Source organism: Phascolarctos cinereus, unplaced genomic scaffold, assembly GCF_003287225.1.
Source record: "Phascolarctos cinereus isolate Bilbo 61053 unplaced genomic scaffold, phaCin_HiC Scaffold_7;HRSCAF=346, whole genome shotgun sequence".
Taxonomy (NCBI): domain Eukaryota; kingdom Metazoa; phylum Chordata; class Mammalia; order Diprotodontia; family Phascolarctidae; genus Phascolarctos; species Phascolarctos cinereus.
In genome coordinates this window covers 86,960,616-86,986,934 of record NW_027556180.1, presented here as the reverse complement: position 1 = coordinate 86,986,934, position 26,319 = coordinate 86,960,616, and the positions used below count along the sequence as shown (strand labels likewise).

Sequence of the window (26,319 nt, the reverse complement as noted above, 5' to 3'; positions counted from 1 at the left end):
TACACATTCTTTAATATGTTGACTCGTTCTTTTCTATTTTCAAGTGTGCCAAGTCTTGAAAAAAACTACCATTCTCTACCATCGCCTCAAGCTATTGCCCTATTATTTCTTCTTTTCTCAGCCAAACTTCTAGAAAGGGGTCTACAGGCATTGCTGCAACTTCTTCTCCCCTTCCACTCACATTTCAACCCTTTGCCATATGCCTTCTGACCCCCATCTCTCAACTTAAACTGTTTTCTATAAAGTTGTTAAAGTGATTCTCCTTAAGTGAAGATCTGATCACTCATGCTCCTCCTACTCAGTCAACTCCAGGAACTTCCTATTGCCTCTAAGATTAAATATAAACTACTACTTGGTTTTTAAAACTTTACAGTCTGGCTCCAACTTACCTTTCCATCTTCATCATACATCATTCCCCTTTTGGACATTATATGGTCTAGTCAAACTGGTCTTTTTGCTATTCCTCACGTGCACTTCATTTTCTCTTATTGCCTTTGCCCTGGCCTGCATTTCCCCAGTTCTGAAATGCTCTTTTCCTACCTTCATTCATAGAATACCTTACTTTTTCAACAGTGTGTTGTGAGCTGAGCGAGGTGTTTATTAATAGGGCATGAACTCATTAAAAAAGGGATCTCTGACTTGTCTCCGTTTGTGTCAAAAGGCTATGAGTGATGGCAGGCAGGGCTTTTTAAACCTAGGTATGTCTTCCTTCTGATTGGCTGGACAGTACATCATTTGGACCTCTCCTCGCGCAGGGAAGGCAATCCCCACTGATGGACATTTTAATGAGGAGGTGGGTTAATAGTTCTCAGCTCCTCCCTATTACTTATGAGGTGTGTGTGGGGGGTTCGACAGGAGTAATCCTCTGGTAAAAAGATTAGCTGATTTCACCCCTCTCTAATAAGGAATGCTAGTTGCTTTGTGACCCAGCTGCCTCTAGCAATCTTGATAGAAAACTACCACAATCAGGATCTCCCTCTTATAGACCAGGTCACCCCCAACTTTGATGAAGGAAAAGCAAGGACAAATGACACGTCCCCTGGGGAGAGCTAAGCTCAAACTGGCTTCTGTTTACAGGGAAAACAGAAGCAAGGGTCCCACTTGGGAGAGGCCTAGTCCAAGCTAGTTAATGAGCAGATGCCTTGGCTCTAGAGGTTATCATATTGCTAGTCTATGCCCTTCAGAAACTGCCTGTCCTTCAAAAGTGGGGTCTGACAAAGATAAGGATTGTTCACAGAATATTATTATTAAATAATATAGCATAATTTTCTTTTCTTTTTTTTTTGGTGAGGGCAATTAGGGTTAAGTGACTTGCCCAGGGTCACACAGCTGGTGAGTGTTATGTGTCTGAGGTCATATTTGAACTCAGGTCGTCCTGACTTCAGGGCTGTTGCTTTATCCACTGCGCCACCTAGCTGCCCCGCATATTAATTTTCTACAACGCAAGGACTACTTTCTACACAAAGCCTTTCCTGATCTGACCAATAGCTATAGTCCTACATTCCCTAAACTTACCTGTATTCATTCGGTATATATTCATAGGTGTATGTCTCCCCAATAAAACAGATGCTTCTCTGAGAACAGGGGCTGTTTTACTTTTCTTTCACCCATCTGGGACACAGCAGACATTTGCTGACTGAAGTAAAGTGGCTACAGTAGAGGGATTAAGATAAAGTTCTAGAGTATATCCATAAATAACAGGAGAATTAAGAAAACTTTAGGAGACACAGTGAAGGATCAAAATGTTGCTGTAAGAAGTAAATTCAATGACACTGAAATCTATATAGTATCTGAAGGAAAGCATATTTAGAGCCTTTTATCTTTTGGAAAAGAAAATCCACATACATAAATATGGTTTATTTAGGAAAAAAAGGCACACAGCTATCCAGAAACACAATATTTATTTAACATTTTTAGATATTCTTTTCTGCTTGGCAGATTGATAATCAACTTTTTACATCTTTATTTACAATGACTTAAAATATTTTTTCATCTCTGGCAGATATTTACAAGGTCAACAGTAAATATATTTCACATTTCAACAACAGTCAATAGCATTAACCAGTTTCAGTAAGACAGTTATTAAAGTAATGGCTTACATGCACATGATCTTCAATGTGTGTGTCACCCTCAGCTCTAAAAGAATGAAGATTTTTACTGGTCCTAGGTTAAGGGACATCACGCAGTACAGATCTCATTTTTTATATACTTATCTTGTTTAAACTTTCACCAGCAATAAATCTTAAATACTTGGGCAGCCTAGTGCAACCATCAATTTAATGCTGGTGAAAAATAAGGGTTGTTTTACATGGTCCACATCTTTTCATTTACTGCTTCCTTTTGTATTATGACAGCAAAGACTATACAATGCCAAAGTCATAAAAGTCCTTCAGAAACCTTAGCTCAGAAGAGCCAAACTAGCATGAGAAACAAGTATGAAAATAATCTTTTAACCATTAAAGATTGTATCTCTTAGCTAGTCAAACTGAATGTAAATCCAGTATAATTTCAAGGATAAGAATCAAAAAGATTCATTGTAAAGTATATGAATTTATTACAAATGTTAAAAAGACCACATGGGGGCATACCTCTCAGTATAGTTTTCTTAATAAAACTTAAAAAAAATACCCTCCTAATGTCTAGAAAACAAATCTATTTATAGTTTTCAAAACGGTCTGGTTAAACTAACCAAAACATTATTTTTCTAATCTCTTTGTTAAGGGAGAACAGTATGAAAAAGTGACTGAGTAGAGCATCTTTCTTAATCACATTTCTTATTTTTAATAAAACAAGTTAAAATGGCATATTTAGGAGTGATATTCCCAATAAACTCACATTACACATAAATACTCTTACTAGTTCTTAGCCCAAGATAACTGCAAAGAAAAAAAACATCCTGAGTGATTACTCATACAGATTATAGGTGAAGAAATAACCCCATTTTACCAATTACATTTCTCACATGCCACAAACAAATCTAGCAGAAATGTCTGAGTGTGCTAATTCAAAGAGGTCTGTTTCTGTACCTTTTCTTTGTGGCATGTCACATGTTGTAAAGTGTTTTTTGGTCCAGATCTGATTTCATCAGTGTAGTGATGAGGTGTGAAAACCTCATTGGAGGATGATGATGAACTATCTCCCTAACTAGTAGCGAGCTGCCTAGGGCATTGAGAAGCAAAGCTAAGTGACAGGCCTAGGGTTATACTGTTCCTCAGCTGTCAGGTCCATCTACTCTACCTCTTAGTCTGAGGATGACTTACTGATTTTTAAATTGTTTTATTCAATACTGGCATATTGTAGGATCTTTAATCTCCTACATAAATTGGTGAAAAGACATAGAAACATGTCACACTACATGTGCCATGAGAAAATGTCTTCATTAAGCAATAACAAATGAACTTATATGTATTTAGTATCTTTTGTTGAAAATGGCTTTTCCTTCTATATGATTTTCTTATGAAAAATATTTCTAATTCTTTCTTTATGCATTTAATGTATACAATTATACTTTCTTTTTTATATATTTTGTTATCTTAAAATTAATAGAAATTACCACTAGAATAATGACAAAATTCAACTTATTTCAAGTAAAGACAAAGAATGGAAACTTCTAAGAATTCTACCCAGACTCCCAAGTGTAATGTATCTACAGATAATCTACATTTTAAAGAATCTATTCAGTTTCATTTTTTCCAGATTAAAAAAAAAGGGAAGGGGGAATTGTACAAATCCCAGATAATTTGAAAATCATATTTGGTCTCTTAATTTCTTTGGTAAAATAATGAAATCAGGGAAGACAAAGAATTTATTATTCTAGATATTACAGGCAACGCTGAACTAAAAGCCTACAAACACTGCAACCCAGACTGAAATCCATTTTTTAGTAGAGAATGAAGTAGCCAATTAAGTTTCTTTTAGAAAAATGATTAAAGAGGGTCTCCTAAACTGAAGCTCCTTATTAAAAAATAAACTAAGTTTTAGGCAATCTCACTGCTATCATCCAAGCCACACTTATTTCTACATACTGTTCTTTTATAAAAGTCATATTCAACATCATAGCAGTGTGTCTTCAAGAATTCATTTACGCCATAACTGTAAACAGTTTCAATACATTTTTCAAATTCAGAAGCAAAAAAAAAAATTACATTTTCAGCTCTATACTACCAATGATTTCATGCAGAATCAGCTTTTCAAGCTGCCACAATGTTAATTTTGTGATTTATTTCAAAGATAACTAAGGAACAGTACTGTGGAAGCCAGGATATTTCTAAAATAAAAATGCTAAATATACCAAATATTATGTGGTCTGGTTTAAAATGAATACTCCCAAATATGGAGGGCAGTGGAAAGGTGACAACCTCTTTAATTCTAGTGGCTTGGGATGATCATTTATCTGTTACTCATTTCCTTGAACTACATGTAAAGCTATCATCAATATGACAATTTTGGCAAAAGCTAACTGCACCAACTTAAATGACTACTTAAGATTTCATTAGCATCATTAACCCAATTTTACTGTCCTGTAATCTGACAAATCCTAGGGATAGTTTAAGTAAGAGTGCTTTCTAGTTGTTCTCCAAAATAATTCTTTCTAAGGAACATGTATCTTTAAAGCAAACCACAAATTAATTATTACAAATGCCTTGTCAAATGAATTTTTTAATACTCTGCAACAGTAAAACAACCAACTATCTTGAAAGAAGAAAAAAAAATCTGCATATAGACTGTTTAACATGCCCTTAAAATAAAAAGGCTCTAACACCTTTATGGAATTTCCTGATTCATTCACTAGCTCTGACTTACAAAATAAACTTCTTCCCCACCAACAAAATTCAGAAACAAAATACTGATATTCAAATACACAAAGCAACACATACATTATGGTATCTGAGGACAGAAATGGGATGATCCTATCTGCCACTGTTCAGCAGTGGGCTACTACCCTTTTATATTAAAATTTTTTCTATTTACAAATGAACATGGAGAGAATTAGCTGAGGGAACTGGACTGTTAAACATACTCAAAGTACACATACAAACTTCAAGCGGTGGGGAAAGGAAAACACTACTTCATTCTAATATTCATAACAACAGTGCAAATTAAATGTCTTAGAAAAATTTTCATTCTCATTTTTCTAATGTCATCAAGCAGATGATTAATTTTAAAGCTAACAAGTAGAATTTGAGGATTCAGACTGGAAATGTTAAGCTTATGCATCTGAAACTACTGCAGCTACAAGACATTTAATAAGTTACTTTTTATGATATAGTGTTTAGTATTGCAATAAGGAAGCAGAAGCTTTACAATAAATATGACTTTTCATTCACGTCAGGAAACTTAACCTGTATTAATAGTGTAATATTAAGTGTAATCTCTTAAACATAAAAAAAGGAATGGAACAGAAAGTTCAGTACTTTAGTTCTTATTTGCAATATTCAATTGGACATGTAATTAATTTGCCATTTTGGTACTTCTGTAAAATTTGAATAACAAAAATACTGATTAAGTCATTTCAGTGGGAGTTACTTTACCTTTAAATAAAACCTCACAAAAATTATCTAAAATGGAAGCATTTGAGTAAAATGTGGTAGAAATTATGACATGATGCATTAAAACTACCTTATGTGTACAAAGATACCTACATTTTCAGCACTTATGTGTACGTTGTATTCAACCACATGTGGAAAAATGATTTGATCTACATTTTGCTTGCATATCTTTTCCTTTAAATGTTGTACCATATAATAGCATAAAGGAGCTGAAGGGATCAGGGTTGCTTGATGCTATATACCACATGTATTGTAAAAGTGCCTAGTATAGTAGGAAGAAGTGGCCTAAGAGACAGGAGACCTAGGTTTAGTCCTAGCTTTCATCAGCTGTGTGACATTAGGCAAACCACTATGTCTCTGAGCTTCAGCTTCCCCAACTATAAAGGGAGAGAGAGGGTTGCACTTGACTAGATGATCTTCAAGGTCCTTCTAGCTGTAAAATCCCATGATTCTACAATACATATGTACAGTGGAATAAGCTAAGGAAAAACAAAAGCTTCATGTTAAAATCTCCCCACCACCAACAAAGAGCAGCTTATCTTAACAAAAATTTTTATAATTTACCCCCAAAAGGCAACTTTTCATTGTATACTTTATTTTGCTTCTCATCAAGTTTCTTTTTAGTGTCATAAAGCTGTTTTAACATGGCCTTAGAATGAATTGTCCTAACTCTATGCATATTTCATTTCCCTTCAGGCACTTTGCCAAATCTTGATCTAACATGGACAACATCAATGAAAATCTACTTTATTACAGAAAACTGGCATTTCATTCCTTAATAGCTTTACCATAGATTGGCTGAATTCAGATTTTAGTGACACATTTAAGGGTATATTTCTTGTAGTGATCTGTAAGACACTTTATGGAAATTATGAATAGCTTGTCTAGAATGAATTTATTATATAATAAAAATGCATGAATAGAGATTTCCAAATGCTTGTAGATCAACAATTGTATATACAAAAAGGCACTACTTCAAGAAAAAAGTGCCAACAAATAATCCAAATGATCATCCAAAAACCTGTACTAGAAGCCATAAGACTTTTTCCTAAACAATTCAACGATAATGCCACTTTACAAACAAATTTGCTGTTAACAACCTGAATCTCTAGTTTCAATTCATTGAAATGTTTCAAAAGTAGAGTCAAATTGTAGTAAATAAAAGGACATGATGAAAGCAACTATTCATCAAGAGTATGACATTCCAATGGGCATAATTAATATGCATGTGTACACTGAGTGTACATAGGTAGACGTATATCCCCAAAGTATTTGTAATTTTTTCCAAAACCAAATTTTATATATATATGTGTGTGTTTGTATACATATATGTATATACACACACATATACATACAAACATACATACATACATCTTGGATTTTAAACAAAAAAGGGGGGGAGGGCTTTGGAGTTTTATACTATTTATACTTGGTAATTTTGTGCTTGAAGGTACTCAATAAATGCTTGTGGAATTACTGAATTTTACAGAAGACAAACCTTTTGCTCTTTGAAGAAATGAGATGTCTCAAAAAAAAAAAGAAATTAGATGTCTCTGCAAAAGTCATTCACCACTTCCAGTAATTTACAAGTGCTCCCCCCTCCTTTCATACATGAAATTTTAATATGATCAAAATTCTGCCTTCTCATTTATTTCAGATGTTTTTCACTTCTCTATATTTCTCTGGTATTTTTATGGACCAATTTTGTAAAAAAAAGTTATGCCTAACTAAAATATGAGATCTTTATTTATATCTTTACATACACATACTATACATATACATCTATGTATGTACATATACAGATGTGTATATATAAAATCTATATTACCACTGGGCTTTGGCAATGGTATAAATGTTTTTGATTCTAACTTGCCAATCTGCATATGAACTGAAAACATTACAGAATCATTACCTTGAAATAAGAATCCAATTGTTCTAGTAACTGTTTAAAAGGAAATCCTTTACCATCAAAATTAAAGGATTCTTTTTATAAAAAAATGGAAGAACTAGGAGCCCTTCCTGGCGCTTATATTTATCAAATTCTAATATAATTTCAATTTCTAGAATTATTCTTACAGCTTTTTTAAATTTTAAGAGAAAAATCTATTTTCAACAAATTCCCCAAAACATTTTTTCCACAGCATCAATGAAAAGTGCCTTAAAAAAACTGAGCAACATTAGCGTTGATATGTTTTATGGGAAGATAACTTATGTGATTCCAAGACAGTACAGTAACAGATATGTGTGTGTGTGTGTGTGTGTGTGTTTATTTTCTAAAGGCAGTATGCTCCCTTCTATTTTAATTATCAGAGCCAAAAGACTCAGGGAGGCTATGTAATCTCTAAGATAATTCTTCAAATCAGAACTGATATTCAGAATGATACATTTTTGAAGCCTCTTACACAATTTCCAAAAGCTAGTCATACATTTACCATCTAGCTCATTGACATGATTTCAAAATTTTCTAAGGATGAGGAAGCTACTTTCAAATGAATGTTGAACATGTTCACAAACTGCAGTTGACTAATGAATAAAAAGGTAGTATGGTCCTTTTAGCAGAAAACATTTCAATATCCCCTGGTGGGAAATTGTTTTATAAAATGTGTCACACTGAAGCTTCAGTGATGCCCCCAAGCAAATTTTCTGTTCCTGATGTACCTCTATCAAATATAAAATCTGTCAGGACTGTGTATTTCTTAATCCAAAATATTTGACTGAATTTAGGCACACCTAGAAAGCAGCTGAGAGGGCTTTACTAATAAACTGGTATCACTGAATATGACTTGAGAAATTCCTCTGTTTACCTGAAGATGCAGTTGTTTGAATCAATTAACAATTCAGAAACAAGAACTATTCATCATGTCTAGGAAATAGGATACCCTATCTGGATTCTTGGACTTGTTTCAAACTTGTTTCAAACTTTAACCTACTGACAGAATAACCCTTTATGTCCTGGTGGGAAAGAGGGAAGACATTACATTAAATATGGCTATAAAGCCATTAAAAGTGCATTACCATCTACACAATAAACTTAGAGCCTTCTCTGCAATGGAGAAGACCAAACTTGGTTTGAATGTTTCAGTGACTAAATGTTTAACTTTTCAGAGTAAAAAAGTTGGGGGAAAAGAGCTACCCTCATTTTAATGAAAAAAGTGCAGCAGACTGGTAGGAGCAGGTCTGATCTCTTACCTCCAACCTCTTTTTCCCATACTTAAAAAAAGAAAGATAGAAAAAAAGAAAGAAAAACAGAGAAACAAAAGATTGCACAAACTCAGAGAAGTCCAAAGTCATAGTAGAATCTCTGAGGCACTCCTGGTTTTGAGAAAAAAATGATCCAGTAGTTTTCATAGTTCTGTACACTGAGAGAACCCGTTTCTACTTCTTAACAAAGCCAAAGAATCATTTCATAGGGATCACATACGCCATTTCCTCTATTGTCTCTGCAGTCTCACAGTGCTGAAATGGGACCGATCAGCCTACAATGAATTGCACATCACCCAAGGAGAAAGGCATGAAAAAGGCATACATTTTATACTGCTTCACAAATACATTTGTGGAAGGCGGGGCAGAGAGGAAGAATAGGAAGGGAAAGAAAATCTTATTGCTGTTTCAGTACAAAATACAGTATGACGATACCTAAACCAAATAAAATCTGATTACAATGATCAGTAGTTTCAGACTGTGGCATGAAGTTTCTTCTTGTACAATGAAATGTTTGGTTTTAAAAGATAAGCAGAAAGAGAAGGAAGTAGAACTTTCAAAACTACACCTGTGATATCAGCTGCATATTGAAGCTTGGGGAGCGAGACTGCTTAGTTAGGGGGACTCCTGGGCTGAGGAGATCTTTACCTTCCCCAGCTTGACCTAGCCGGTCTTCCTGTAGACTGATAGTTGAAAATCGATTGGCCATTGCTACCTGCTAAATTAGTAACTCCTTCAATGCCAACCCCAATGCTTGTACTGGCTTGACTGCCATTCACATAGTCAAACGATTTACTTGAAGAAGCACTGGCCGTCCGGATCAAACTCAAGCTATTAGCTTTTGGCACCACCTGGCCAGCAGGTAGGCTCAGGTGTTTCTTCATAGGTGTCAACTCAATGGAATCTACACTAAGGTCAGTTGGCTGGTGTATGTACTGCTTACGAGCTACTGACTCTCGAGGGCTCTCGCTGGATTTAGTGACAGAAGCTATTTCTTTATCCTTGGCAGAACGCCCGCTTGCTACTTTCCTTAAGCTTCCTCTCTGAGAGGAGGATGATAGTTTGGTCCCAACTGGTTGACTGCTGAGGGAAGCCCCTGATGAAAATCCTTCATCTGCATCATTCAGGTTCATAGACTCCTCTCCTCCATTTACACCCTCAGCACCTAAAAAACAAATCAGAGAGACTGAGCACAAGCTCAGTTAAAGGAAGTAGCAGTTACGATTAGCATCACAACAGACTTCATCTGTTGTGAAATTCTAAGTTTGCTATACACTGATAATGACCTTGTCAAACAATACTCCTGATACATATCCTACTCCACAATGATTTCCAATATACTAGTATCCTGTTGTTCCGAATTACTCTAGTGCATGGATATTCCATTAATATCCTTTTGAAGACATGTCAACTGCCTCTTATTAAAAATAAAGTCAAGAACTGGATACCACAAGTCAATTTAGGCTTCATACAACTTTCTTGTAGTACAAACTGTTAACACAATACACTTCAGCACATAAACGTTCAGTTTAAGATAACTTTAGCCATTACCGAATGAAAAGTCAGTAGTCTTAAGATTTTTTGCATTGTTTTGCAAAAAGCTCAAACATAATGAAAACCTTTCTGAAACTGTTGTATCTGATATTGCCAGTATATTTACCACCTGAAAAAGATCCAATTCTACTAAATTATGTGGAAGCTTTTTTCACTTATTGTTTCAATTTTAAATGCCTCTTTTATGTAAAATGTTATACTTAGTCTATAATCCAAGAGTACATAGAAGTAGCCACAGAGGTGAATCTTTTAACACAAGGGCTAGCTAGCCTTTCATTTGCAAACACAAAATTTCACAATCCTCTCAATTAGTTTTACTTCTTAGGACAGCTCCTAAAACTTAAATTTCTCCATAGCTATATACTATTCAATTAATGAATCCAGTAGCAAGTTTCTGTGCTCTCTTAGATGAGAACCTAAACATCAATACATATGAAAAAAAATCTTTGAGCATTAAGTCATGAAGCAAAAAGTATGTTTAGAAGCGATGTTATTATCATGACTTCCATCAACTTTCATCCTAGAATTCACACTCAATCTATGGAATCCCTCTTTCTGGGACTGAAAATAACAGAGAAGGAAGAATTTCAGACAACTCCATTCCTTTTTTAGAATTATAATCAATATTCTTGTAAAAATCATTACACCAAAGGCAAACCTCTAAAAGGCTCTTTCTAAAGCCAGAGTATTACTATATATGAGCCTCTTTTTTTTTTAAAGTGCTGAATGTTTTGCTATTTCATTAAGAAGTTATTTCTGATACCTCTCCCCACACCCCAAGAAAATTTAACCAGAACCTTTGAAAAGCAAATATCTTTATATTTATGAAACAATATTAGCCAAGATAATTTCAAATAGTTATGTGAAACATATTACAAGTCTTTTCTTTAACACACTCCCTAAAAAAAAAAAAAGCTGAAAACAAAAGAAATGCCTGATTTCTCAAAGGTGCTGGAAAAAATTTAATAATCAAGCTACTCTTAAAAACAGAAACACCTTGTTTCATCTGGCAACTAACTTTTCTTTGGTCATCATGCAAAGCCTTCTATATGAGAGTGCATTTGGAAAAATAGCTGCAGCTACTTCCTCTCTCAACCTCCTTCTTCAAAAAGACAGCACATATTGTGCACTAAAATAAGAATGCCAAACTCTATAAATACACATTACATCATATTATAAAAACTTAAATAACAGCAAAATGTCCATAGAAAATACTTTTAAGTGCTGAGAAAACATGTTTTAGCAATATAAAGAGTGACGGAACAAAATAACATTATAAGTATTAATTTAATCAAGAGAGGAAACTAAGACACTTGGTGCTTGCTTTGGATTATTGCTCCATGCAGATTAGATGCTCAAGCAGGTCAGCAATAGTAAAGATGACGATGGCAGAAAGGTAGTGCATGCAAAAAGGAATCAATGGATCTCAAATACCCAGAAATGTTTTTTCAGTGTAGTGGAGCAGTACTGCAGTAGAATTTCGGATTCACTCAAGGTATTAACTCTTGCTTTACTGATGATTTTAAGAATGCCTTCAAAAGTTACAGACAGTTTCTTCAGATTGCCAAGTAAAATTCTTAAATTTGAGCTCCTTGTCACCCTCTCTCTCTCCTTTTCAACATATAATCAACACAATTCAAATATTTAAAATACAATTTCAGTGTCATGCCTGAAAAGTTTCCCCAAAGAGCACTGAATAAAGAAGCAAAGGATGAGGGTGGGTCTGTGTTTTTTCTCCCTTCCTTAAGTTATAAAGATACTAACAACAAAGAGCAGTGCAAAGAATATACAAAAAGGAATACTGATGACTAATTTCATTGCATTTCCTTCTCTTAGTAAGTTATGCCTCTATTTTTTATTTTAAACCTACAAATATGAAAGCTAAGAAAAACTTTGTACATATTTAAGGAACTTAACATCCTTTTCCTAACTACATCCAAAATACTTAATTATTAACAATTACAGGAAATACTAAATTAACTGTAATACTTCTGCTCCTTTTTCAGGATGTTTTGACTTTTGCTGAATTAAAGAAAAGCTTCAATTTCCTAATCTCAAACTTTTGCATTAACACCTTTTTAATTAGCAAGGCACTAAAATTCACTATAAAAATAGCAATTGGTACAGAAAGCCAAATAGGCTCATCCAACCCTCCTTTTATCCTAGAGTGTTAAAAAGCAGGTTTTTGTCCACTTTAAGCAATTAGTATATTTGATATTTATTTGTAGTCTCATTTTCTCTTGTTTATGCAAGATAAAGCTGGCTCCAGGGAATCATGTCAAATTATGTAAAACTTCTGGAAAGGGAAGGCTGCATCTTTCACAACCATTTAATTTGGGTCTAGAAAAGTAGCAACAATGTCTCCAGATCCTTCAGGTCATGCACATGCAACACTGAGAAAAAAGAAGGCCAATTTGGCCAAATGGCTGGGGAGTTAAAAGTAGCTTCAGATTCTTACTGAGCATGCTCAAATTTCTGATGCACCAAGGAGCAGGAGTCCTCCTAAAATATACTGGAAACTAACTGACCCTTACAATTAGTATCTTTTGGGGGGGGCAATTGGGGTTAAGTGACTTGCCCAGGTTCACACAACTAGTAAGTGTCAAGTGTTTGATCTGAGGCCAGGTTTGAACTCAGGTATTCTCCTGACTTCAGGGTCGGTGCTCTATCCACTGCGCCACCTAGCTGCCCCCTGACCCTTACAATTAAATGACATATTCTAAAGGCAATTTGCTTTGGTACATCAATGAATCAAGGCAGTTTCCAAAGTAGCAACACATTAAATTGGAAAGGAACTCTTGGGTTTATTTGCACCCTTCTTCCAGGGAACAATTCCTGGGAGACAACAATATACACAGAATAGCTAGCAATACTTTCCTATTAGTAAGAAGTTGAGTGATCTGTAACAGTGAAAATACCACAGGAACATTCTCAGAGTGAAGGTACAACTACATTAAATAAAAGTTGCTACTGTACAGCTAAACTTCTAAGAATCCATTTTCACCTCAGTGTTGGAAGTTACACACAAGCAATTAGTAACAAGAGAAGCTGGAAATCCCACTTCATTGCATACATGATTGGTCAGTTCCAATATAGCTCATGATCCAAACTAGTTTAGTGAGCATAACAAAATCATCTACAGACACTAAAATAAGCACTGCACTCTGCTTCAGAACTGGAGCTTGAACAGGAAATCTTGTTTATAGAGGAAAATTGGTAAAGTAGTTAGAAACACAGCAACTTGATCTATTCAAATGTTATAAAGTGAATCAATACCAATAAAGACCTACAATTAGGCTGAGGTAAATTTGTTCTTGGAATCATTGAAAGGAGATAAGTCAGACAAACAATCCACCTTGGTTCTGCTTTCCAATCAAAGATGACACCTTTCTATTTTACAGCAGTCTTCACAAGTTCTTTAAGTATTAATTCCTGAAGTTTTTGGAACCTAAACAAGTTTAAACTGGCAATCAGGGCTCGTGTTCATTGGATGCATTTTCCCTTAATGTTAAAGTAGACATGCTCAGTAATGAAAACATCCCAAGCCTTTGCAGGCCTCTCGAAGACGGCTGCTTGCCTTGTTATTAGCCATGCCAAGCTGTTCTTTAACCATACAGGGATGCAAACTACAGGCCAGCACACATGATAACAAAAGGTTGTACCTGACCTGCTGCTAGGCATAAAGGGAAGTGTGTGTATTGCAAGGAGAAGCTAATACACCCTGGGATAGTGGAAACACACACTAGAATGGAAAGATGTTCTGCTTGGGGATAGGGAGCCAGGATCCTTCTCCAGGAACTGCCTCACTGACTTCTGCCTCCTCATCTCTGTCCTACCCTCTGTTGTGGCTGCTGCCAAGGTGGGCTCCGGCGAGCCATGCTCAGGGGTCCTGCGCATCAGCACCTCCCCCTCTTGCACACGTTTGATCCCTAGGTCTGTGGAGCCGTGTTGGATCGGGGAGCCAGGAATACTCGAGTCAGCCTCGTTTGAGAAGTCAAAGCCATCTGGGATTCAACATATAAAATTTTAGTGCTTTTGTGCTCTTCTATAACTTTCTGAGCATTTTGACCCAGGCAGATCAAGGAAGTTTATGTGGATATGGTATCAAAAAAACAAAAAATACTAACCATATGCAATTACACATGTGTGTACAATGCACATACATACGCAAGAAGGCAGATGAAAAATGTGTGAGCTGGCAAATGAACAGGACAGAGAAGTGAAAAAAAGATCATTAAAATAGCAATAATATGCTCCTACAACAAGGCCAAGACAGCTTGACTATATAGGTTCTATGTTCATGAGACACTGCTGCAATCAATACTTAAAAATAAACAAGCCCACAGTAAAATCAAAGACAATAATCTAAAACCAGAATCAATCCTTCTTAGGAAACTGCTTGGGTTATATTTTGTTTCAACCAGTTACAGACTTTTGCTTTGTTTTATGTTGCTTTTTTAATTAAAATGCTCACACATGCGCAAACTGAAACTTCTCAACGACAATAAGCACATTTAACGAAAACCTCTCCCTTACTTTGTTGTTACTGAGTATTTTAATAAGCAAAGATGAAAGTTTCAATCTCTTGCCTTTCTGTACACTCAAATTATTTTACATTTCATCTTATTTGAAATATTTTCTGAAGAAACATCATTCATAAGGAAAATCTAAAGAAAACTATTAAAAGAGTCATAGACATTTTAAATCATATTTCTATCACTAAAAGTATCTAGTCAAACTTTTTTGGATTAATTGTACAATGTATGTTAACACCATATAATAGTAATATGAATTTTATTAATAACAGAGCAATAATCTATTCACAATAATGGAATTACTGACTGCCTGCTATTCTCACCTTCACGCCTCCATCGATGACGACGAATTGAAGCAGTTGTGATTGCAGTCCGAGAAATCCTTGGCACTGTGGGTGTGACCTCTACTTTAAGTACTTTCTGACCTTCTTGTGAAGAATCAGGAGCATCAAATGGCAATGAATTCTTCATGGCATTAGCAACCTATAATAAGAGTAGGATGATAATTAAATTCAAAAGAACTGAATCTATTATTATACTAATCCTTATATGACACTTCACAATTGCCAAGAAGTAGAACATCAAATTATAAAATGATCAAGATCATTATTAATATGAAGCCTGGCAAAACTGACATGACTAGGACCAATAAAGCACTTTTGTTCCCAGATTTCACAGATTGATCTTTTTCGTTTTCTCCAAATTCTTATAATAGAAATAAAAACAAGTGAAACAGAATTAAGCCTAAGCCTGACAATAAGATCTCTGAACAAGCACTGGCTACCCTGCTCATGTGGGTACTCTAAAACATTCTGCCAGACAGGCTATTTGAGGTTGAGACAACATCTGTCCTGTCACTCTATCAAAGTTTACCTTCACAACCAATGCTCAGGAGTAAGGGATAAAGTTAGTTCTATTAGTGAGTAGCTTTTTTTTCTCAAATATAAATTTATTTATTTTTAGTTTTCAACATTCCCTTCCACAAGTTTTTGAGTTCCAAATTTTCACCCCATCTCCCCCCTTCCCCCCACCTAAGATGTCATGCATTCTGAATATCCCTTCCCCTACTCTATCCTGTCTTCTATCTCTCTCCCCTTCTCTTATCCTCTTCCCCTTCTATTTTCCTGTAGGGCACGATAGACTTCTGTACCCCATTTCCTGTATTTCTTATTTCCCAGTAGCATGTGAAAACATCTTTTTAAACATATGTTTTTAAAACTTTAGGTTTCAAATTTTCTCTCTTCCTCCCTCCCCACCCACCCTCATTGAAAAGGCAAGCAACTCAACATAAGTTGTACATGTGCAGTTATGCAAAACACGTCCATAGTACACATGTTGTGAAAAACTAACTCTATTTCCCTTAATCCTATCCTGCCCTCCCATTTATTCTATTCTTTCTTTTGACTCTGTCCCTCCTCAGAAGTATTTCCTTCTGATTACCCCCTTTCCTAATCTGCCCTCCTCTCTATCATCCCCCTGATCTCTTGTCTCCTTCTCCCCCTATTTTCCTGTAGGGTGAGACAGATTTCCATACCAAATTGAATGTGTATGTTATTCCCTCCTTAAGCCAAATCTATGAGAATAAGATTCATTCATTCCCTCTCATCTTCCCCTGTTTCCCCTCCACTGTAAGAGACTTTTCTTTTCTGTTTTTTTTTTTTGTGAGATAATTTACCCCATTTTACCTCTCCCTTTCTTCTTCTCTGAGTATAATCCTGTGTCATCCCTTATTTTTATTCTCCAGATATGACCCCTTAATCTTCAGCTCACCCCTGTGCCCTCTATTTATCTATCTACATATACATACATATAATTTTTTTACTCCAACTACCCTCATGCTGACAGAGGTCTCATCAGTTCTAAATATCATCTTTCCATGCAGGAATGTAAACAGTTCAATCTTAATAAGTCTCTTATGATTTCTCTTTCCTGTTTACCTCTTCATGTTCCACTTGAATCCTGTATTTGAAAGTCACATTTTCTATTCAGCTCTGGTCTTTTCATCAAGAACGCTTGAAAGTCTCTATTTCACTGAATGACCATTTTTCCCCTGAAGGATTATACTCAGTTTTGCTGGGTAGGTGATTCTTGGTTGTAATCCTATCTCTATTAGTGAGTAGTCTTGACAATAGCTTAAAAATTCTGACTGCCATTCCAACATACTAAAAACACCCAAACATCCTAATAGAGGCTGTGGCTAAGTGAACAAGGTTCAAAAGCAGTGGAAAGATTACCTTCAAAATATGCTTTTTGTTCTACTAATTTTTACTTTACCGTAATCCAAAGGGCTAAAAATGAGTAAAATCAATTGGGCTGTATACTTTATGTACCAACATACAGATGACCAATTGCAGATGTAGAGAAAAGACCTCAAAACACACAGAATAGAATTTACTGGAGAAAATAATTTGCTATATGAAAAGCTTCTTGGCTTTTTTTTTTTAACTAGAAAATGTACTCAAATACAAGCAAGTTTGGCTTCTCTGAAGTCTGTTGTTTGTTTTACACATTATTCTCAGCTGGTTCATCTTTTACCTGACTGTTCCCTTTTAGTCTCTATCTATATCATACCCCCTACTTGCTGATGTACTATAAAGATTCTGTCTTGAGCCCTCGTCCTCTCTACATTCTCACTTGATGACCTCAGCAGCTCTCATATATTTATTCATCATTTCTATGCAGAGGAGTTCCAAATTCTGCCACAGTTTTATGCTCCTGAACTCTAGTTAGGCAGCTGCCCAATGGACATTTCAAATACGATGCCCCACTAACACCTCAAAACTCAAAACAGATTTCATTATCTCTTCCTTCAAATCTAACTAGCTATCTCACGTATTTATTTCTGTTAAAGTTATCAACATCTATCATTCCAGTCTCTTAGGTCTGTAACCTCAGTGTAATCTTAGATTCCTTACTCTCCTTCACTCTACATATCTAATCAGGTGCCAAATGTTGCCATTGCTACCGCCACAATATTTCACACCATCCTCTTTTCACTACTCACACAACCACTACTTTTGTTCAAGTCCTCAACACCCAAATCTAGGGACTATGGCAACGACTTCAATTTGTCTCCTTGCTTCAAAATTCTCCTGACTTTCCTCAAGCAAAGGTCCAACTATGTCACACCCCTACTCATTAAGATATTATAGTGTTTCCTTTTGTTTATAGGATCAAATATAAGCTACTCCTGGCTCTTCACAACCTGGTGCCAACCTAACATTCCACCTCAGACATTATTTCTCACCCATGACATTTCATTTCCTGTATCCATGCCTTTGTACTGGTCTTTCCCCATTCCTGGAATGTTTTCCCTCCTCAAAGAATCCATTAGTTTCTTTAAGACTCCACTTAAACATTATCTTTTATATGAAGCTTGTCCTGATTTCCTGTTAGTGCCTTTCCTTCCTAAATTGCTTTGTATTTATTTTGTACAAATTTATGTATGCACATTGTCCCCTCAAATAAAACAAATGCTTCTTGAGAAAAACTATTTTTATTTTTGTCATTATATCCCTAATACCTAGCACACTTTTAGGCACTTAATAAATGTCTGTGACCTGACTGAATCACAAAGTGATTTTAATGATAAAATGATATCATTAAAAGAGTTCTGCAAATACAAGGTATTAATGTTAGTACTGTTTTTTTCCAAATAGTTACCATTTACTATTATCCTGACATAAATTTAGAGGTGTTGAGATTAGAAAATTATGAGTAGAGCTCCTCCCTTGCTCTGATTGGAGAGGGTGGAAGATGGACATTGGAGAGCTCCTCCTAGTTTTGCTACTGTTTAAGATGACACCACATCGTTTCCTACCTGGCTACTTTCCTGGACTTCATCACCTCCAGAAACTCATCATTCTGAAAGATGAAATCTACTCAGAAACTGAAGAAGTTAAACTGATTCTGTATCATTTTATAATTGATTCTATTCTGTAATTGATCCTATTTATTCTGTACTGTTGTCCCATTTTGTATGATTGCTCAAGCCACATTTCTTTGTCTCTTTGCCTATAAGTTCAGTTCTCTTGCTAATCACTGTTCTATTCTTGCCTCAGGGAAATCTGTTACTCTTGAAGAAGGCAGGTGGACACCAGAGTATGATCTAGTAGCTTTACACCACGAAACCACAATTCAAGGATGTCTGGTTTGTTATCCAAAGATGTCTGGTCTATCTCTAACTTTGCAGGTAGACTCAAACACTGAACATTTCTTAGTCAAAGAAGGGAAGAAGAGGGGCCTAGCCCCATTCCCAATTTCCAACCAATCATGTTGTCCCCACCCCCCATGAGGCTGTCTACTCTGTAGCCAATCACATTGTTTTCCCCACCTACCCAACTCTGTTCTTTGTTCTCTGGTACTTCCCAAAACTATATGAAGACTAGCAGGCCTTAACTTCATGGTCTCTGGTTATTGAGAGGCCCAAACCCCAATTTAATGGTTACTGATAGCCTAACTAAAAAACTGATCATGCTGAGACTGTTGTCTCTCAGTTTATTCTAATTTTCAAAGGTAATGGAAACTCACTCCTTCTTTCACCTTGAATGTGTGATTTCATCATACCTCCTCACTGCCCTCCCATCCTAACCTTTTCTGTGTTTTCTCTCCAATCTGAATGAGAATGCTTTAGGGAAGGAACTATCTTATGCCTTTCTTTCTATCTCCATTGCTTAGTTCAGTGCCTGGCATATTAATAAATGTTTCTTGACTCTGACCAAATAATAACTTGCATTTATTCATATAGCTTTTTATGGTTTACAATGAACTTTTCTCACAACCACCCTGTGAAGCAAGCAGTGCAAGTCTTATTTTTCCCAAGAACCTGAGACTCAGCTTAGCAAAGTGACTTTCTAATTGTCACAAGAGCTTTTAGGTATCCTGAGTTGAAACCCAGGTCTCCTTCTCCAAGTCCAGCATGATTTGCACTACACCATTTGTCCCTGATATATTCCTTGATACTTTAACCTCACCATATTTAAACTGCTTCAGCTTAAACACAAAACCAAAAGATCAGGAAAAGAAATTTTGGACAATAATGATCATTAGCATCAAACATCATAGCTTAAAAACCCACAGGTCAATCTCATGCTGTATAAATTGTTTATATAAAGATTACTGAGTGCCATACAGTTCCCATGTCCGATAACTTGTGCCTTACCAGTAGTGGTTGAGAAAAAAGTTCTAGCTGAGCTCTGTAAATAATGTCGTCCAGTACTTCTTGGCCAAGATCCCACTGTCCATTATATCTACCAAGGAAACAAAGTATCCATTTTACAATATTACATGAATCTAAGTAAATTTTTTAAAAGTTTCAACCCAAGACATTTCACTTCAGGTTATAAGTCAAGGAAAATATAAGTCAAGAGTTAAATGCTAATGCTTCCTTATATAAAGGTTTCTGGTGGACGAGGGTATAAACTGGTACAGTGGCTGACTACTGCATGACATTCAAGGTAACCTAGGTTATGATAATCCTTAGTACAGGTGTATACTAACAGTTTCTTATAAAGAGGAACTGCCATTCTCCAACTGTCAATTCTAATCATTAAACTGCTTTTTAGCTACTCTCAAAGCATCCCATAACTAAAAGAATGAATTACTAAAATCAGGGAGACAAGATAATTGATGTACCATGAAACAAAGAACATGTCAACACAAGGAAAGAAAAACATTAAAATTTTCCAAGGACCAGTAAGAAACCATTTAATTTCAAATTCCAGATACTTACATGGCATAATAGACACCTGTTAGAAGCTGCACCATAAATTCAGGATCCAATACTACTCGGCCACAAGGTTCTTTCCAGTGCTTTTCATTCTGCCGTGGAAACCCACTCACGCAAAGCCTAGAAGATAGTGTTTACCTTGTATGACCTCTTGAGGCATTAAAGTAACTACTTGACTTTATTTGCCCATGAATTAAATTTAACACAGTAACTAACTTAGGTACTTAAAGCACTCTTTCGATAAAAAATGTTATCACCAAATTAAATGTTGGAAAGCTAAGCTGGAAATGCAGGTGATGGATACAAAAGGCAAATTCTGAGAATTTCCAAATTTCCTTAAAGTTGTATTTCATGATTTTTTTTACTACTAGATCTCAAAAAACTTGTATGAACAATTCCAAACTCTATACATGTTCAATCTTAGTTCATGACCATTTTGTACAATTACCTGGAAATAAACAGTAAACTGCAAATGAAATTGAACACTGAGAAGTTAAAGTGGATTATTTATAGCAACATTTTGTTGAATGTTAGGTGGGCCATTTAAAAATGACCCATTTTTATAAGTTGCAAAATTAAAAATACAGCTTTAAAACAGGTATAGTTTTTAACAATTCCATCTGAGGCATAATCTCAAACGTTACTGTGTAGCAAAAAAGCTAGGACAATAAAGGGTTATTTTTTTTTAATGCTTCCCAATAAGTAAGATAGTCTTAAAATTCTATTTAGGAGAAGACTAGTAAACTACTTTCCCAAAATACCCTTTCCTAAGAGATATTATTATCATTATCCAAACAAAAATAAAATGTTTCTAAATTCATCCAAAACTTTAACAACATTTATTAAGTATTATTTTTCTAATTCCTATGGACTTAAGTAAAAGTACCAAATTGAAATTTGAATTTGTATGTGTAGTTGCCACTTTAGTAATCTAAACAGTCACGCACTATTTCTACCAGTTTAGAACTATCAGGATCAGCAGCAGACCCTAGTAAAATAATGATGTTACACACTCCACATTTAAACACACATTAATCAGACAGAAACAAATAGTTCACATCTATCACTTGTCTCCTAAAGTCTTAGTGGTAGATAAAGTTTAAATTAAGATTTCCTAGTGTTACAAATACTGAATTGATTAACTACTTGGAGATGTGCTACAGTAGCCCTGATATTCTTCTCTTAGCCAAAAAACATTTATTAAGTGTTTACTATGTATCAGAGAAACAAAAAATATTGCTAAGTACTAGGGATACCAAAAAGGGCAAAAAACAGACCCTACCCTCAAGGAGCATACATTCTTTTTTTTTTTTTTAGTGAGGCAATTGGGGTTAAGTGACTTGCCCAGAGTCACACAACTAGTGAGTGTTATGTGTCTGAGGCTGGATAAGGAGCATAACATTCTAACAAGGGAAACAACATGTAAATAACTAGGCACAAACAAGATATATAGAGTAGGTAGAAGGTAACCTGAAAGGGGTAGGCATTATAGCAGCTTTGCCAACTGAAACAGTTCCTCAAAAAAGGCCAGTAATAATAGAGTTGTGCTGGCAGACGGTGATATGTAATTGGTCAGTCTCTTCCTAAGCTCAGTTGTTAATGACCTTATCTAAATGAAACTACTGGTAATAAATAATCAAAGCTAAACTTGCTGAAGCAATACATATTTAAAAAAATAAAAAACAACCAGAAAACACTCAGTTATATTCAGTGGACTCAAAAGAAAAAAAAGGAATATTTAACCTCAGATAATATTTTGGTATTTAAATACCTGTGTATCTGGAAGATCATAAAACTTCAAACAGAATAACAACAACAAAAAAAACCCCCCCAAAACTGTAAATGTTTTGACTGCTTAACACCTCTCATTTCTTTCCCATTCTTAACATTGTTACTCCATGCTAAGAATACAAATGTATCAAATTTCTGATTAATGCAGAGAACCAATCTGAAGCAGAGCTGGGTTTTCTATATAACTACTGGTTTATATCTTCCATAGGCAGGAACTTATTTTAGTTTAAAAGTTTCTTTTTCTTTCAGCTTCAGCTAGATGAGAATAAATATCAAGGTAGAACTTGAACTCAGGTTTCTGGGATATTTGGGCTAGCTCTTTTTCCACAGTTGCCTTCCTAGCAATAAAAGGCTAAATTATGTAAAGTCAGAGAGAGTCTCACTAAAAGTTTTAAAAGGATAATTTGTTTTGCATAACAACAGAGAATATCAATATGAGGAAAATTAACATTTGACTGCTAATTTGTTGTTCTATTACAGAATTTAGTAATCTAGAAAACAACAGAAAGGTTAGGTATACTTTCATAAAACGTGGTTGAAGGTGCTAGATGGATGGTTGGAAGATTGTGAGATACAAGTGTAGATCCAAATGTATTCTGGGAAACAGTGGTTTTGTGATAATAGAGTCAACAGTGAATCAAAGAATCATAGACCAAGTTCTCACTTAGTAGTTTCTATTTTAGAATATGTTCCAGAGAATAGTGAGTATCTTTTTTGGACTGCACTACAAGAAAGCAATGAGGAATGTGCCAAAAGACTTATGAGATGTTTTATTAAATTTTAATAATATAATGTTATCTATATTACAATACTATATAACTAAGAAAACATAATTATAAAATAAAAAATTTAAGACTTATTTTATTATTTACCATCCCTAGAAAATCTGATTATTGGGAGATATGTATGAAAGGAATATTTTTGTTATTTTGCGATAGTTGCCAGATTCACATATTTTACCTAAACTTTGTAAATCTTAGAGAACCTAATATAGGCCATGAATAATGAGAATGTAATAAGTTGAACAGTATCACTGGTTCAGACAAGCAAGGAGGGAGTCTTATCAATAAAAATACTAAATTACAGAAGGTCAAGAAATGCAGTTGAACTACTTTTAAGTACTCATAACAGAACAAGTTAATAGCTAACAGCATTGCAAAACATAAATCCTAACAGAATTAATTTAAACAGATGATTGTCTATAACTAGCATAACTTTACAAATAAGTACTGAATACCTGACAAGTTTATTCTCTTAGCATCCCACCTCAGCAAATACTTCTTTTTCATAATGCAAAATTGAATCTCAGTCTAGGCCTTTACAATGAGCAAGAATTCTGAATAAATTGGTTTAAAAACTAAGAGGAATAAACAGAAAAATACAGTTTCTTTTTTTAAATTTTTATTTATTTTTAGCTTTCAACATTCACTTTCACTAGATTTTGAGTTCCAAATTTTCTCCCCATTTCTCCCCTCCCCCCATCACATGATGGCATGCATTCTGATTACCTCTTCCCTCAATTTGCCCTCCCTTCTATCACTCTCCCCCCTCTTCTTATTCCCTTCCCCTTCTGAAATACACAGTTTCAAGAGAATGGAGTGGTGACATGGACTGATAGATGGTCTTTAAGTGGAAGATCTGGGTTCAAGTGCAGCTTCTCACATATACTGACTAAGTGATCTTGGCCAAATAATTTAACCCCACAGTACTCCAGACAATTTTTAGACTACAAATTGCAGCACAAATGTGAAATTTCCTCACCAATAGTTCCCTACACCAATGAAATCAGAAGCCAGGTCAGGGAATTAAAAAAAAAAGTGGGGGGAACACAGGTTTCAAAATAAGAAGAGGTATGAGCCTCAACAGCAACACTTACCTGATGTTTAGCTTTAGATAAGTCATTTAAACAGTTGTAAAAGGAGCATAACAATATGTGTACTAACTCAGAAAGCAATTTTTCATGATCAAATGAGATAATAATACAAAATGATTTGTAACCATAAAGGATTACATAAATGGAAGCTGCTATTATTATTATTATTATTATTTTTTTTTGGTGAGGCAGTTGGGGTTAAATGACTTGCTAGTGAGTGTTATATTGTCTGAGACTGGATTTGAACTCAGGTCCTCTTGACTCCAAGGCTGGTGCTCTATCCACTGAGCCACCTAACTGCCCCCAGCTGCTATTATTATTATTAAGTTAAAAGGGAAAAAATTGAGGTAGGCACACAGAAATTCCAAATCTCCTGAAACAATTTATACCCTCAAAATGGTTTATAAACTGCCATCTATGGATTTTTGTTGTTGAGTTATTTCAGTCCTGTTCAACTCTCTGTGACCCCATTTAGGGTTTTCTTAGCAAAGACACAGGAGTGGTTTTGCCATTTCCTTTTCCAGTTCATTTTACAGATGAGGCAAATGAGGTAAACAGGGTTAACTGACTTGCCCAGGATCACACAGCTATTAAGTGTCTGAGGCTGGATTTGAGCTCATGAAGATGAGTCTTCCTGATTCCAAGTCTAGTGCTCTATAGACTGTGCCACCTAGCTGCCCTGGGGTAATTAGGTACATTATTAAATTACCCATTAGGAAGAATTAGATCTCTGACTTTTAATTTGTTACACAGCTTGGCAACATTTCTACTTCTGAAAAAACTGAAGAGGGTATAGTGATCAATGGAGGGAGTAAGAAATACTTCTAGTACATAAAGGTTAGTGATCAATTTTTGGTACTGCTCACCTGGAACCCATGCGGCACAGTGCCTGATAAGAGGAGGCAGGCATATAAACAATAGCTGAGTTGTAGCAGAGCATAAGAAAACTCAGGACCTCAAACCTAACGAAAACAAAAGAATATAAAGAAGAATGCTTACAATATTTTTTCTGAATAAAAATTCTGAACTTAACACAAAATAAAATGAGCATTTCCTTATACAAAGCAGAAAAGAGAACTGTACATAAATCCATAAATCTCTATTATGTGCATAGCCTGCTTTCTCTTTTAAGGATGTAATATAATTCAGTACAAAGCTTTTAGAACTTTTCAGCATGTCTGTATTTTTTTCTTTCCTTTTTTCTTCTGTGCATTAAAAAAATGTTTCAATGACCTCTTCTTTCTTTTTGTTTTTGGCAACTCCCCTTAAAATAACATTCCTAAGAAAAAATTTTATTAAATAATTTACCCTTGTGGCTACCACCAACGATGTGGAAAATAACTTCAACATTGTCTTTTTGTTTCACCCTTATTAGGTCTCCTACATATTTTGGTATTTTTATTTCAATATACACCGTAATCAAACTAATGTTAGCCTGAGTTTATTTCTTCCCAAGTTTCATATAGCACCCTGGAGACTAATCCTAAAGCACAGACCCTATACAAATGATGGGGCTACAGAAAGCCTCTGTATTATTATATCGGGGAAAAATTGTGAGGTGGAAGTACCTAAGAAGCCATAGCACACTCAAGGGAGAACCACTGTCAGCAAATGCAGAGCCAAAGGAGCTCTCAAAGAGCCATATCATAGCGTTGATGATTTGGGAAGCATGAATGGAGCATCTTGAAGGCAGAGACTACATTATTTTTATATTTATATCCCTTGCAACTGGTAAGGTGCCTTACACATGACAGGTGTTTAATAGATGCTTGTTGAATTTACTGGACTTGACCTATGTCTCCTCTGAAATGCCACCTCCTGAGTACCTGGTACTCCCAAACTTCAAAAACAGGACTCTGTTTTATTAAGAACAACAAATATTTTATAGACTAAATGATGGCAGCTATAATATAGTGATATTGTACTCTTAGACTTATAACTACATAATAATTTTTCTATATTGCCCCACTCTACATGAGTTAGTCTGATAAAAGAACTATTTGTAAGAAATATTTAACTTTTGAAGTCCCTGACATATCAGATTCAATTTTAATTATTTCAGTCCAGGAAATGAAGAATTATATTAAG

General features: G+C 35.2%; 1 protein-coding gene across 1 annotated transcript in view; it reads right to left on the bottom strand.

The window, feature by feature from the left end:
- Positions 1–1,884: 1,884 nt before the first annotated feature.
- Positions 1,885–26,319, bottom strand: part of HYCC2 (hyccin PI4KA lipid kinase complex subunit 2) — a 96,485-nt gene continuing 72,050 nt past the window's right edge. Inside the window, 7 exon segments of the mRNA XM_020970952.2 lie at positions 1,885–9,456; positions 9,458–9,915; positions 14,141–14,308; positions 15,163–15,322; positions 20,001–20,088; positions 20,571–20,687; positions 25,098–25,193. Of these exon segments, the coding sequence (XP_020826611.1) occupies positions 9,313–9,456; positions 9,458–9,915; positions 14,141–14,308; positions 15,163–15,322; positions 20,001–20,088; positions 20,571–20,687; positions 25,098–25,193 (1,231 nt within the window). The 3' untranslated portion in view covers positions 1,885–9,312.